Raw genomic sequence first — 15,248 nt, forward strand, 5'->3', positions numbered from 1 at the left:
GCCCAGGGGGCAGGCCGGGCCTGTTGGCCACAGTGCTGCTGGGAAGGGCGGTGTCCCCTCAGTGGGTTGGGTGGGAGCCAGAAATCAGCCTTGCGGGCCCGAGGAGAACCAGCTTCTACAGAGGGAGCGCAGAAGCGGCCCAGACCCTGATCACACAGGGGGCCCGGCCTCCCCAGGGGAGGCTGCCCGGGACAACCCTCTCTCGGCACCCACGGGTGGCCCCCAGGGGAGGCTCCCTGGGACAACCCTCTCTCGGCACCCACGGGTGGCCCCCAGGGGAGGCTGCCCGGGACAATCCTCTCTCAGCACCCACGGGTGGCCCCCAGGGGAGGCTTCCCAGGACAACCCTCTCTCGGCACCCATGGGTGGCCCGGCCTGACCACATGGAGCAATAAAACCGTCACGTCCTTCCTCCAGGGCGGTGCCCCAGGGAGGCTCCTCTGCCCGCCCAGGGGGCTCCCCGTGTGACAGCACTGAGCAGGGAACGCCGGGGAGGAATCCACTCACCGACACAGCACACCTCTGTCCTGGGGGGGGGGGGGGGGCACGGCGGGAAGACCTGGGCCCTTCCCTTGTCAGCCGCAGTCTGAGCACTGGGCGCTCGGCTCTGCCGCCCGCCCCGCCGGGGGCATCCTCTGCACTTACCCACGGGGCCTCGCCGTCCCCAGGCTGAGTGACGGGCGCTCTCTCTCAGGTTCTGCCCCCCCCCCCCATTCTGACGGACCCCCGGCCCAGTACCCCTGCCACCCTGCTGACCGCCGCTCTCTGTCCCACCCTGAATTCTTTCTCGTGAGGAGCCTGCCCCTCCCGCCGCCGCCCCCTGCATGGCGTCAGGTGCTTGGTGGTAGCCGCAGGGAGCAATCCTGGAAAACAGTTTGGGGCCCCTCGTGCGGTTTGGCGGGAGGAGGTCGGAGAGGGCGGAGAGGAGGGGGCTGGGAGAGGGAGGCGGTGCGGCAGGGCGCAGGGCTGAGTCCCACAGGGAGACTGACAGGTGCAGCTCAGGCGGGCGCTGTTCTGGGGGCTCAGGGGCTCCTGGTCCCTCCCACCTTCCCATCCTTGTGGTTTCCGCTTTTCCGTGAGGTGTCAGAGACCACGCAGCTGCCGAGCGTGTGAGCCGGGCCTGGGGCGCTCCCCACCCCCAGCCCACCCTGAGTTCCCAGGGAGAAGAGTTGATCTCAGTCCCTGCAATGATGGCCCCCTACCCTGGCGTTTCTCGTGACACAGGTGCCCCAGGCCAGCAGCAGCACTGGGTCCAGAGTCCTCTGGGTGTGCTGCCCTGGGGGAGGGGCCGGGAGTCTGAGGAATAGGGTGGGGTCCAACCGGGGCCTGTGGGCTATTGACCTCTGGAGCCTGGGCTGGCCGGGTCTTTGCAGCCTTGGGGACTCTGTGAGTCACTGGAGTGTTGGAGTGATTCAGGGGCCAAGGCCGCGGCTCCCCACATGGGGGCTCCCAGGCCCTAGTGGGCCGACCCCAGTGCCCCATGCTGAGGGCCCACCCTGGGCCTGGGGGCTCGAGAGGGCCGTCCCAAGCCCACCTGCTTTGAACTGAGTGTGGGGGTGTGGCTGAGCAGCTGACCACCCAGCCAGGGATGCAATAGACCCAGGAAGACCCTCCCACCCAGACCCCCGCCAGGGGCATGGGGGAGGGTGGGCCTTTCGTATCCTCAATATCCATCTGTGGCAGGCAGGGGCTGCTCTCACGAGGGCTGGACGTGCCAGCTACTCTGGAAGGATTTGCCTGTGTCCCACACTTTATGTGGTGGGCACTGTGATGAGACCCATGTCACAGAGAGGGAAACTGAGGCACAGAGAAGTGGAATAACTGTGCAAGGTCACCCAGCAGTCGGTGCCACTATGCTCCCCTGTCACCAAGAAAGGGACAGTGCCCTCAAGCCTGCAGCACACTTGGCCCAGGAATCTCGGGGAGGGCTTTGAGCGGGGAGCAGCAGGAGCCAGCGGGGCTGTGGGTCTGGGGTCTGCAGTGGGCAGCACCCTGGTGAGGACCCTGAGCAGCAGGAAGGGTGCACAAGGTGACTGGTGGCGGGGAGCAGGGCTCAGAGGGACCAGAGGAAGGCAGAGGTGTCTGGCTCGCTGGGGTTTTCTCGGCTTTGCATTGGTTTGGGTAAGGACAGTCTCGGGGCAAGCAGGGTAGCAAAGTGCTCAGTTCTGCAGGATGTGGGGGCGTGGTGGCTGGGGTTGGGCGCTGTGGGCAGGAGCCTTTGAGGTTGGAGCCAATAGGCTCCAGTGGTGCCCCCCTGAAATCCACGCAAGAGGAGGTGGAGTCCTGTTGCTGTGCAGTGTCCCCCCACATTGGGGCAGGAGGGCCACAGAAAGTGTGTAGAGGTGGCAAACAGTGGCTCGTGGCAAAGTCACTGGAGCTAGAACAGGGCTGGGAGTGCACGGGAATCTGGAGACCTCGCTGGAACCGGTAGGGAAGAAAGCCGGGGCGGGGTCGCGGGCTTGTGCCCCTTCCGGGCTAAGCACTTCGTTATCTCACTTGGTGCCACAGTCACCTTGGGCGGGTCCTGTGGTTGCCACCCCCCAATGACATCAGTGGGGCACACTGGGGTGGTTCACGCCCCACAGTTGGTCAGTGAATTAGCGCTGGAGCGAGTGTGTGGAATTCTGAAGGGTGAGCCCTAACTGCCACTTGGGGTTGACCCGTTCCAGGAAACACTGCAACACTGTCTCCTCCACCTTCTCCACCACATTTGCTAGCAAAGTCACCACTGCTGCCACTGTCACCACCAACACATCACCACCAACATCATCAGCAATACCACCATCACCACCACCAACACTCATCACCACCATCATCACCATCATCACCACCATCACCACCAACACCATCAGCAATACCACCATCACCACCACCAACACTCATCACCACCATCATCACCATCATCACCACCATCACCACCACATCACCACCAACACCATCAGCAATACCACCATCACCACCACTGGCACCACCAATATCACCACCATCACCACCACCACCACCACCACCACATCACCACCAACATCATCAGCAATACCACCATCACCACCACCAACACTCATCACCACCATCATCACCATCATCACCACCATCACCACCACATCACCACCAACACCATCAGCAATACCACCATCACCACCACCAACACCCATCACCACCATCATCACCACCATCACCACCACCACCAACACATCACCACCAACACCATCAGCAATACCTCCATCACCACCACCATCACCACCACCAACACCCATCACCACCTTCATCACTGCCATCACCACCACCAAAACCACTGTCACCAGTACCACCATCACCACCACTACTGTTGCCATCGTCATCACTACCCAAGCCAATGTCACCATCACCACCACCACTGTTGCCACCATCATCATCGCCGCCACCACCATCACCACCACCACCATCACATCACCACCATCACCACCAACACCATTGTCACCAGTACCACCATCACCACCACTACCACTGCCATCATCACCACCATAACCAGCACCATTACCACCACCACCACCACCATTAGTAATACCATCACCCATCACCACCACCAACACCCATCACCACCATCATCACCAACACCATCACTACCAATACCCATCACCACCACCACCACCACTGTCACCAGTACCACCATCACCACCATTACCATTGCCATCATCATCAATACCCAAACCACTATCACCATCACCATCACCACCACCATTGTCACCTTCACCACCATTACCACCACCACTGCCATCATCACCACCATTGTCACCAGCACCACTATCACCACCATCACCACCATCACTGCCATCATCATCATCATCACCACCCACACCACTATCAGTGTCACTGTCACCACCACGACCACTGCCATGTTCACCATCACCACCATCACCACCACCACCCACAGCACTATCGCCAGCACGACCACTGCCATGTTCACCATCACCAACACCACTGTCACCAGCAGCACCAGAGGCAGCTCTAGGTGGGGCTATGAGGGAAAGGAGCTATGCGCCCGAGCACGCGCATGGTCTGCTCTGTGCTTACGTCTGCTGCTACCTGCGGGCTGAAGTGGTCTCCTCACTGGAGATAACTCCCCCTCCCTTTCCAGGCACCAATCCCGGCCATCTCTTCCGCTTTAAAGCCTTCTCCCAGGAGGCAGAAACGATAGACGGCACCAGAGATGCGTCTCCCACCTGGTCAGCAGCTGTACTCGTAAAATCCACCCGCCTTTGAGACTCCGCCCTACCTCCCCAGCTTCCAGGGGATGCTCACGCTCAGCTCTCACCCTGGGGTAGCCATGTGTGGGCTCCTGGGGTGGCCAAGGTGGGTGATGAGGACCCTGCCCCTCGGGAACTTGGGGCCTGTGTCCTGAGTGACAGCTGCGGCTCTCGCCTCAGAGGACAGGTTGGGGGGCAGCTGGTGCTGCGCCCCATCCTGACCGCTGCAAGACCCTCCTCCCTCTGGGTTGCCTGGAGAGACTAAGCTTGGTCCAAACAAATGCTCCTCCCTGGGACTGGTCATCAGAGTCTGTCCAAGGTGCTGCCTGGTGTCCTTATCACAGATCTGCTGTTCCTCGGGGCTGACCCCTGCTCCCCAGCTAGGTAAACATGGTAGTGATGTGGTTGCCAGGGAGCCCTGGCCCCAGGCTTGGCTGCCTGTCTGGGAGAGGGGCTGTGGTCAAGGGTGGCTGCAGGGATTCTGTGAGGTGCACCTGCAGGGCGGGGTGCGGTGGCATCAAGGTGCTGGGCTGCACCTGGCTGCTGGCCAAGCTCTGGGTGGGTGAGGTGTGGCGAGCTTCCAGGGCTTTCCAGGGAGCCCCAGCCAGTGCATCACACGTGGCAGGCTGGGGAGCGGAGAGTCACGAGTGGGCGTCGATGTGGCTGGGCCCTAGCGCGTGACAGCCGGCAAGGGAAGCGGACCTTGTCTTGGGGGCCTCGAGGCTGTCAGGTCACGTCCCCTCAGGGAGGACAGCCTTTGCCCTGGCCAGACGCTTCTCCCCTTGGGCCCCCGGTTTCCTCATCCACAAAGTGGGGTCCAGAGCTCACCCTGGGGTCCTTGCAGCTGGAGGAGGTCAAGTTTCCTGCTCTCCACATTTTCACTTGTGTGACAACCAGAGCCCCTCCCGCCTCCATCCCGCCCCCATCCCGCCCCCAGCCCAGCATCCCCGGCCCCGCACCTGCTCCCACACAGTTGGGTAGCCCCGTGAGAATACAGGGGGAAGATGCAGGAGGAACCTGCCCTGCGACACCTGCCATCTCTGACTCCCAGCTCCCAGTGCTGCTGTAGTCCTAGCCCCGGCAAACACAGAGAGCCAGCTCTGGACAGAGCAGGAGCAAAGGCTGAGTGGCTCACGGGGGACCTGGAGTGCTGGGGCTGGCGCAGATCCCAGGGATATGTCCTGCTGTGGGCATACCTCAGGCATGACGCACCTGTGGATGCTGGGCTGGGAGCAGGTGAGTGCGGAAGCCCCGCCCAGCCCCGCTGGAGCCCTATAAAGTCCAGCTGGGCTCCTCCTGCACACACCTGTGCTCCACACTGGACGCCACCACTGGCCCGGCCCAGGGATGAGGACCCAGCTGCTGTGGCTGCTGCCTCTGCTCCTGCTGGCACAGCCAGGTGAGTCGGAGGGTGTCAGGACTCTGGCTGCCGTCCTGAGGGCCTGGGCTGACCTGGACGCAGAGGCAGGCAGGGCTTCCAGGCACCCACAAGCATGGCTGGGGCTGGGAGCAGGACCACAGCCTGAATCCACGCCCGGCTCCCGGAGCTGCCTGTACCTCTTTGCTATTTTTTTAAAAATAGATTTATTTATTTGAACGGCAGAGCTACAGAGAGGAAAAGGGAGAGGAAGAAGGAGAGGGAGAAGGAGAGGGGAGAGAAAGAGATGGGAGCAAATCTTCCACCCACTGCTTTGCTCGCCAAATGGCCACAACAGCCAGGTCTGGGCCAGGCTGAAGCCAGGAGCCAGGAGCTCCATCCAGGTCTTCCACAGGGGTGGCAGGGGCCCAGGCACTTGGGCCATCACCTACTGCCTTCCCAGGTGCGTTAGCCGGGAGCTGGACTGGAAGTGGAGGAGCGGGAGCTGGGGCCGGTGCTCTGATATGGGATGTGGGGGTCCCAAGTGGTGGCTTAGACCCCTGCATCACAATGCTGGCTCCCTCTTTGCCCTCCTGACTCCCATGGAGGTGCAGGTGTGTTGGTACAGTCCTGGGGAGCTGCCCTTCATGGGTTGCGAGGGACCCAGGCCCAGCATCACCGGTGGCCTGGAACTCCAGCTGCCTGGAGCCTTGGTTTCCTGCTGGGGAAACTGGGCCCTGCTGGGCCCTTCTGGAAGGCAGTGACAGGCCGGGTCTGTGCTGCTGCCTCCCCGGGGCCTTGGAGGTGTGGTGGGGGCTGGACGGGCTGCGGCCTTCCGAGATCACACGCACACCTTGGTGGCTGTGTGGGAGGCCAGGGCTGAGGGCAGGGCTTGGCCTCTGACCCCCTGGCCCCGTCTCCCCAGCCCAGGCGCTGAGATGCCATGAGTGCTCCGCGATGGGGAACTGTGTCCGGCCCACGACTTGCCAAGACGCCACCCGCTACTGCCTGACCACGTGGAACAGTGAGCACCTTCCCCCCAGGGTGGGGGCAGTGGGTGGTGCACAGAGCTGGTGCTTGGGGCCTCCAGTGGGCAGGGGGCTGGTGGTGGTGGGGAGGCTGGGAAGGCCTTGCATCTGAAGCAGGCACTGACGTGGCCAGCAACGCTCCCAGCAGATGCCTGTCCTGGCCCTCGTGGCTGCCCCATCCTAAGTCCTTGGGGAGAGTGGATGGGGTCGTCCACATGCCGGGCTCCCTGTGGTGCCAGCACACAGGAAGTGATCAGGCAGAAATGAGGGGGTGCGAGAGCCCGGACTCTGGCTATTCATTGAGCCCTGATTGAAATTGGAGATGACCCGCTAAAATTTATACTAAAATGTGGCCCCTTAAAGTTCCCCAGATAGCATATGTGGGGTGCCACACATTCTACCGGAATTTGGGGTGCCGTACGATTTCACCACATGCTTATTAATAAATCCCCAATATTAACAAGCCCAAGAGGGTTCTTGCCTAATATTTAGAGAAGAATTCTAAATACTGGCATAAATAAATGAGGCAGCCTGGTACATTTTAGGCTTTTAGTTAGTGTGAAAGATACATAGGAGAGTGAGAGCTTTATTAAGAGAGAGAGGTGAATCTGGGTTCATACCGAGCACCAGGAACCAGCCACATGGAGGAGCATCTAGGCCAGAAAGCCTAGAGCACGTGGCCCGAAGGCCATGCACCCTGGAGGCGCAGGGCCACAGCAAGCCCCCTCCTGGCAAGAGGCCAGGGAAGAAGAGAAGGGGCGGACACAACATGTCCCAGGCTTTTAACCTACTTCCAAAGGGGAGTGGTTAATTAACCTGATTGGCTGCTGGGCACCCAGGTGTGGCCAGGTAGGGGGATGAGGTCACACAGGGGCGAGGTGAAGGTGTGAGGTAGGGCGTGAGGTCACACAGGGGTGTGGCAAAGGTGTGGTCTTCCAGCTCACAGATCTAATCGATTTTTACCTAGATGCCTGCCTACTTTGCAAGCTGAGCCCCGATTCTGCTCATAGGCCCAGTTTGGTCCCTGGTCACACCAAACCCTGAGTCCCTGTCTACACTGAGATTTAACCCTGCTTACACAGCGAGCTCCCATCTTGGTCACAAGCTCAGCTCTGATTCTGGTCACACCTTGAGCCCTAATCCCTGAGCCCAGGTCACCCTCCTAGCCCTGATCCTTGATCTCACACTGGGCTCTGACCCATGATCACTCTCTGAGCCCTGAGTCCAACTGCACATTGAGCCCTGGCCACTCTCTGGGCCCTGATCCTTGACCACACCCTGAGCCCTGATCCCTGATCTCTCTCTGGGCCCTGATGCTTGATCTCACACTGAGCCCTGATCCCTGGTTACTCTCTGGGTTCTGATCTTGATCACACACTAAGCCCTGATCCATGGTCTCTCTCTGGGCCCTGGTCTTTGATCACACACTGAGCCATGATCCCTGGTCACTCTCTGAGCCCTGAGTCCAACTGCACACTGAGCCCTGAGCCCTGGTCTTTCTCTGAGCCCTAATCTTTGATCACACACTGAGCCCTGAGCCCTGGTCACTCTCTGAGCTCTGATCCTTGATCTCACACTGGGCCCTGACCCATGATCACTCTTTTAGCCCTGAGTCTGATTGCATACTGAGCCCTGATCCCTGGTCACTCTCTGGGCCCTGATTCTTAATCACACACTGATCGTTGGTCCCTGGTCACTCCCTGGGCTCTGATCCTTGATCTCACACTGGGCTCTGACCCATGATCACTCTTTTAGCCCTGAGTCTGATTGCATACTGAGCCCTGATCCCTGGTCACTCTCTGGGCCCTGATCCTTAATCACACACTGATCGCTGGTCCCTGGTCACTCCCTGGGCTCTGATCCTTGATCTCACACTGAGCCCTGAGTCTGCACACTGAGTCCTGATCCCTGGTCACTTTCTGAGCCCTGAGTCCAACTGTACACTGAGCCCTGATCCCTGATCTTTCTCTGGGCTCTGACCCTTGATCACACACTGAGCCCTGAGCCCTGGTCTATTTCTGGGCTCTGATCCTTGATCACACACTGAGCCCTGAGCCCTGGTCTATTTCTGGGATCTGATCCTTGATCACACACTGAGCCCTGATCCCTGATCTCACACTGAGCCTTGATCCCTGGTCACTCTCTGGGCTCTGATCCTCACACTGAGCCCTGAGTCTGCACACTGAGCCCTGATCCCTGGTCTATTTCTGGGTTCTGATCCTTGATCACACACTGATCCCTGATCCCTGGTCTCTCTCTGGGCCCTGATCCTTGATCACACACTTAGCCCTGAGCCCTGGTCACTCTCTGGCCTCTGAGAGCCCTGAGCCCTAGTCACTCTCTGAGCCCCAGCCCTGGTCGTGGTTACCTCTTGCTGTACATCTTGCAAGGCTGGGGAGTGATGTGGAGGCTGGGCAGGCTGTCAGCAGATCTGAATGTGCTGAGGGGCAGGAGTGGGTGTCATGGCCTTGGTGAACACCTCACCCTGTGTTCTGCAGGTCCCCCAGGCCAGAGAACGTTTGTTATCAAGTCCTGCGCTTACACCTGCCCTGGCTACCAAGAAAGCCTGGCTTACTCCAGGGCCTCCTGCTGCAACACGGATCTCTGCAATGGCGCTGGGAGCCCCAGGGCCCGCTGGGGGCTGCTGGCCCTCAGCCTCGGCATTGCCTACCTCTGCACGTAGCAGGGCCTCGGCCCTCGGAAGGTGCAAGGCTGCAGGACTAACCAGGTCCCCTCGCGCCACCGACTGGCTGTGTGACCGCAGGCGTGGCACCTCGGAAGGATTCCAGAGAGAGTGGGCAGAGCCTGAGCCTGGCTGGAGACCCTAGACGCAGCGGCGCTGGTGCCGGTGCTGGCTGCTGTCCAGGGTGCTGGCCGGGGGAGTTCGCCCCCTGCTGGCCTCTGGGGCTAGCGCAGTTAGGCACCACGCCTGCAAAAACCTGGTGCTAATGCCAGGGTCGGGGCAGGCGCCCTGGAAGTCCTCGCCGTGGCTCTGGGGACCCTCAGAGAGCCTGGAGTCCTGCTCCACCACGTCGGGTGAGCAGGAGACCCCAACAGACGCTGCCCCTTCCCCCTTACCTGGCTCTCAAATGGGCACCTGTTGTTTGGAAAGGAAACTCTGTAAATGGGATTGGAAAATGGCCAGCCTGTGGAGGAAGGCCGCTGCCCACATGGCCCAGATGCAGCCCGAGGCACCGTGTGGTCAGCGCTGGTGACAGCTGGGCAGGGGCAGCCAGCGCCAAGCTGCAGCTCGTGGTTCCAGAAGGGCCTGGTGCCTCTGCCAGGACAGAAGCTTTGACCGCAACCAGAACTCAGCTCCCGTGAATTCCACTGCAGACCGAGAGCCCCTGGGACGGGGCGGGGGGCGGTCAGGGCTGGGCTTCAGACGCCTGGAGACTGGACTCAAGCCCAAAGTGACAGCCTTGATCAGTTTGTGAATCCTCGTGGACCGGGTCCACTTTCAATAAAAGTCCCCCCCCAGAGTGGACGTCCGCCCGTGGTGCACGTGGGGCTCTCTCCCCGCGGCTCTGAGCCTGCTTCTCCTTAGGCTCTGTGGAGAGACATGGGCTTCCCCACGGAGAGGTGCCCGCCAGCCCCTCTCCCCATCGCTGCCTGTCCCTCAGCAGGGAGGGCACAGGGCCCCTCGCTTTTGCAGTCTCGGAGCTGGGTGGGGGTGGGTGCAGCACGGAGGGCAGGAGCCCCAGGGCCTTCCCAACACCAGGCCCCCCCTGCCTGTGCCTGCCCTGCCGCTCCCTCCTGGAGCCTCCAGCTGAGACCCGCACCCTCGGGCTGGCTCCCTGGGCACGTCACGTGTCCGGCAGTGACACACGAGAGTCCTGTGTGTGCAGCCAGCCCACGGAACAAGGGCACCTGTGGGCACAGCCACCCGACGAGCACCAGCTGTTGGAGGGGACCGGTGACTGCCGGTCAGGGCTGAGTCTGGCCTTGGGCACAGCACACGCTGCCCATGCTACAATACCACGACATGCTCAGCGATGCATTAATCAGAGAGAGGAAAAGACCTGGGGGTGGGCGGGTGTCTGCAGGCTCCTCCAGGATGTGTCAGAGGAGTGGCGGGACCCATTGATGTTCCCTCCTGTTCCGCTCGCACACAGGGTGTGGTGGGGTCAGTACTTGAGGGTGCTGGCCCGCCTGCCTCCCCATCTCCATGCTGTCTCTCAGACCTGAGCCACAGGGTTGCCTCCAGGATGGGGACCAGGACACCGGCCTGGCTGTGTGGGCAGGGCTGCAGTGGTGGGGTGGGGCTGGGCAGGACCGAGGTCCCCACAGGATGTCACCCACCGCGGGGCGCCATGGCGCTGTCCTATCTGAGCTTTACGCCTATTACAGGGGCAGAGCTTCCAGGACCCCCCCCCCCAGCTCCCCGGTGGGCACACTCTCCCCGTGTGTCCCTGTGCTGACCTCTTACCTCTGTGTGGGCTCCCACCAGGCAGTGTCCAGGAGAGGGTAGCAGGTGTGGGGTGTCGGGGCGTGGGGGAAGGTCGTCTGTGCTGACAGGGGTCACGACTCCCTAGGCAGGATTAGCCCTGCCCCTGCCCAGCCCGTCCTGACCCCCACAACGGGACCCTCTGTGCCTTCCTCGCTTCCCTCCCCTGCCCTGGTGCCCCCAGTTCACTCCATGTCTGCTTCTGGAAGACTGTGGCTGGGGGTGGGGGTGGGGAGGGGACACGCTCAGGCTGGGCCTGGCTGTGTGGCCCCCATGGGAGCAGGCGACACCCTTTTGAAGGGCCAGGTGTGGGGTGGGGGCGGGTGCAGGAACCTGGGCTGACATCTGCACGGGGGTGGGGGAGTGGGTGAGGGCTGAGGAGAGGGGGAGGAACCTGGAGGAGCCGGGATGGGGAAGGGAGTGGGGCAGACCCCTCCCCTCCCCACCCCGCCTCGGGCTCTGCCCCAGAGAGGACACTCACCCCATCTCCCTCGCTGAATCTCTGAAGCAGAGGCCCTTCCCCCGCCCCCTACCGTCCCCACCGTGCCCCTCAGTCCAGAGGCTCCCCCTTGCCCTGCACAGCCCAGAGTGGGAGCGCCATCCTCCTGGCCAGGCCTGCCCATGGCCTCCAGGAGGCTCAGCTGCGCCGGGTCCTCCTCCAGGGGGCTCCAGGCTGCTGCGCCCCAGGATGGCACGGGGGATCCATCACTATAGGAGCCCTCAGCAGGCTTCTCAGCCCTTCTGTGAGGTCGGGGGGAGGCACTGGACTCACTGTCCCCCCAGGGACACTGGGCAGGAAGTGGGAGGGCAGCAGCTGTGCGTGGCATCCCCCCAGGACCGAGCACCTGCCTGGCCGTGCCCAGCCTTCCCTGCACTGCAGGAGGGGGTGCGGGTGGGTGCTGGGGTGCAGCCACCATGCTGGGGCACTCCCTGCCTCTTCTGTGGCTTTGCAGGGCTGCCCCTCATCACCCTGGAACCCCTCATCCCCTGGAAGAGCTCCCAAAGGGCCCGGGGACCCTGCAGGCCCACAGTCTGGACGGTGCCCAGCTGCACACACAGCAGGTGTCAGCGCCCTCCCCACCAGGTGATGTCGGGTTAAAGTTCAACAGCTCCTGATGTGTTGACAAGGCTGGGTCAGGCAGGGTGGGGGCAGGTGCAGGGCCGGAAGGAGCAGCTAGCGGGACAGTGGGTCTGGAGGTGCAGTGAGCAGAGGGTGGCCAGGACAGACGGCCTTGCTTGGAAGGGGGGGCCCAGCAGGCAGGCAGATCGGTGCCTGGGCTATCGCTGTGCCTGTGTGTGGATGGGTGGGGTCTACAGCCAGTCTCCCACAGGCAGAGGGATGTCTGCATTGTCAGGGGCATCGCTGTACGGCAATAGCAGCCACAGCTCGGAATCGGCCAAGGGCGGCCCTGTGCTGAGAGCCCGGCCCAGCTGCCTGGTTGCCGACCGCCCCGCCCTGCCCCTCCCCAGAGACCCGGCCCCAGTGTGGGGCAGCACCCAGCCTGTTCCTCGGAGTGAGGCTTGGCTTCCGTGAGGTTTAGAGCCGCGTCCGCTCGGAGCCAGCCCAGCCCGAGCCTGCGACAGCACCCGCCTGAGCACAGCGCTAAATATATCAGGATACTTCGTGTCTCGTGGGTCACGGGTCCGAGTCCCCTGGGCCCTGTGGGGTGCAGGTGGGGTGGGGGGCACTCGCCAGGGGCAGTGCAAAGTTCAGCTGGGGAGGGAAGGAGCCTGCGGGAGGCGGGGCTGAGAAATGCCAGGCACCCAGCGAGGGCTCCCTGTCCTTCTCCACCTGGAGGGACGCCCTGCCTGCTCCCCGTCCCCTTGCCCGGCTTGTGCTGGCCTGGCGTGGAGGAGGGCGCTGTCCACCGTGGTCAGGGGCCTGGGACAGCAGTGCTGGGCTGCCCCAGCTCCTCCATCCACAGTAGCCTCCCTGGCTGGTCAGTGGCGGCCGCCGGCTCGCAGCCATTTCCGACGCGGTGCCAGGCGTCGTGTGCCCGCTCAGTCAGCAGGAAGCAGAGGACCCAGGGACCCAGGGACGGGGCTGCCGTGGGTGTGAGCGAACTGTGATTTTTGCTGCGGCCAAGGTCCGAGTATGTGGGTGCCGGGCAGTGGGCCTCCAGGAAGGGCTCTGGCCCCCCTGGTGGGCGCCAGTCCAGGGTGGGCAGGGAAGGCACGGGAGTGGCAGCTGAGCAGGGCGGAGCCCCCTCCAGCCTGGGGGTTGAAGTGCCCCCCCATACACCACGCGGGAGCCTGAGGATGCCCATTCTCCTGCTGGACCAAGCTGTGCCGGTCTGGAACTCGAGTGCACGGCTGGCTTCCTGTGGCAGGGCTCGGCGCTCCCCAGTGGTGACCACGTCCGAGCACCCTCACCCTCCGGTCTCTGTGGCCAGCCTCACCCGTTCTGGAATCGACTCAGGGGACCAGGCCTACCCCACGCCTGCCCCCTCTCCGTCTTCCTCCCAAGAGCGTGGGCCACAAGGACGCTTGAACCTGCTTGTCTCGGGACAGGTGTGCTGGCTGGAGTCCCAGGTGACGGCCACACAGCAGGCACCTTCCTGCCGAATCTGCTGCGTAGCTTACAAGAGGTGACACGAGCCTTGTTCTTTCATTAAATTGAGTATTCCCACGGGGCTGGCATTGTGGGTTACGCCACCGCCTGTGAGGCCGGCATCCCATATGGATGCCGGTTTGAGTCCCGGCTGCTCCACTTCTGGTCCAGCTCCCTGCTATGGCCTGGGAAAGCAGCAGAAGATGGCCCAAGTGCGTGGACCCTGCACCCATGTGGGAGACCCAGATGGAGCTCTGGGCTCCTGGCTTTGGCCTGGCCCAGCCCTGGCTATTGTGGCCATTTGAAGAGTGAACCAATGGGTAGAAGATCTTTCTCTCTCTCTGACTCTCTCATTCTCTGTCATTCTGCCTTTCAAATAAAGAAATAACCTTTAAAAAAAAATAAAAACAAAAACAGCAGCTGGGTAAACGCTGGGCACCCGAGCACAAGGACCTCGACAGGTGCCACCAGGGCTGGGGCAGCCCGAGGGGCCCTTGGCTGGGAGGGCCCGGGCCGGGGCGGTGGTGGACCGCTGTGGGTGATCGGCAGTCCCTGGGGAGAAGTGTTGGTCCCCTCAGCACCCTTGTTTGCTGGGGACTTGGGGTGCCTGGAGCATTCCTGCTTCAGCTGCTGGACTGAGACCACACAGGGCCGAGGGCTCGGGGGACTTGTCACAGCCAGGGCCTGGAGGGGGCGGGCCTTGGGCGTCCCACGTCCACTGCTAATGGCGGAGAGCGGCCTCCCGCATCAGCTTCTGCTCACACTGCGGTTTCCTGTCCCGCGTCCTCACCCGGGCTCACTTCCCTTGCTCGCTGCGGCGGTCAGATGGTGGGGGCGTGGTCTCGCTGTTCCCTGTGGTTTGGGACTTCTGCCGCTGGACGCTCCCCTTGCACCTGCTGACAGCCACTGTGCCTGCGCGCAGTTGGGGCCCTACCCGGCCGTCTCCCGACAGTGCACGGACCCAAAGGAGTGAGTTCACAGAGGCTCTGCCTTTGCTCTCCGGAGGCGGGGGTGGGGGACCCCCTTCTCCACCGGTGCAGGGCACAGTGCCCGCCCCGCAGGAGGCTCCGGGGGAAGAAGTGGAAGGTGGGCTGGGCCGTCTTACGTTCCCAAGGGCGTGCAGAGTGCAGAAGACCAAGAGCTGGCAAGTCCAAGATGGTTCAGGAAAGACTCGCCGGCAGGTGTCAGTCGCACATCGTAGCCAACTCGCGCAGAGGCTGCCTGATTTTGGCCCTGCTCCGGCTGCTCCGCGGTGGGCGTGGGGCTCAGCGGGAACGCCTGCATCCCCATATCACAGCATCCGGGCTCAAGTCCTGGCCCTGCCTCCCATCCAGCTCCCTGCTGATGCGCCTGCCCGGGAGGCAGCACACGATGGCTCAAGTGCTTGGGCCCCTGCCACCCACGTGGGAGACCCGCATGGGGGTTCAGGCTCCCGACTTCAGCCTGGTCCAGCTTTGGCTGTTGTGGGCATCTGGGGGGTGATCCAGCAGGAGATGAACACTCGCTCTGCTTTTCAAATAAAAATAAATGAATAAATAATAAATAAAATGCTCCAACAAATAGCTTCAGGTTTTAGAAAAACTGTGAGGCAGAGATCCTACAAATGCTTCCTAGCAGTCGCATTTGCTCACAGACTTCCCAA

At 62.2% G+C, this 15,248-nt stretch overlaps 1 protein-coding gene across 1 annotated transcript; it reads left to right on the forward strand.

The window, feature by feature from the left end:
• The first annotated feature begins 5,570 nt into the window (after positions 1–5,570).
• On the forward strand, positions 5,571–9,291 carry LOC133758225 (lymphocyte antigen 6D-like). Its single transcript, XM_062189407.1, has 3 exons — positions 5,571–5,622; positions 6,506–6,604; positions 9,107–9,291. The coding sequence occupies exons 1-3, from the start codon at positions 5,571–5,573 to the stop codon at positions 9,289–9,291; spliced, it is 336 nt and encodes a 111-aa protein (XP_062045391.1).
• Positions 9,292–15,248: the final 5,957 nt, after the last annotated feature.

This window comes from Lepus europaeus, chromosome 4 (genome assembly GCF_033115175.1).
Source record: "Lepus europaeus isolate LE1 chromosome 4, mLepTim1.pri, whole genome shotgun sequence".
NCBI lineage: Eukaryota > Metazoa > Chordata > Mammalia > Lagomorpha > Leporidae > Lepus > Lepus europaeus.

Bases quoted from the DNA above. Each gene is read 5' to 3' on its own strand.
- LOC133758225 (XM_062189407.1), top strand. From the start codon at position 5,571: ATGAGGACCCAGCTGCTGTGGCTGCTGCCTCTGCTCCTGCTGGCACAG. The intron at 5,623-6,505 runs GTGAGTCGGAGG...CCGTCTCCCCAG, and splicing joins GCTCCTGCTGGCACAGCCAG to CCCAGGCGCTGAGATGCCAT. The intron at 6,605-9,106 runs GTGAGCACCTTC...TGTGTTCTGCAG, and splicing joins CTGCCTGACCACGTGGAACA to GTCCCCCAGGCCAGAGAACG.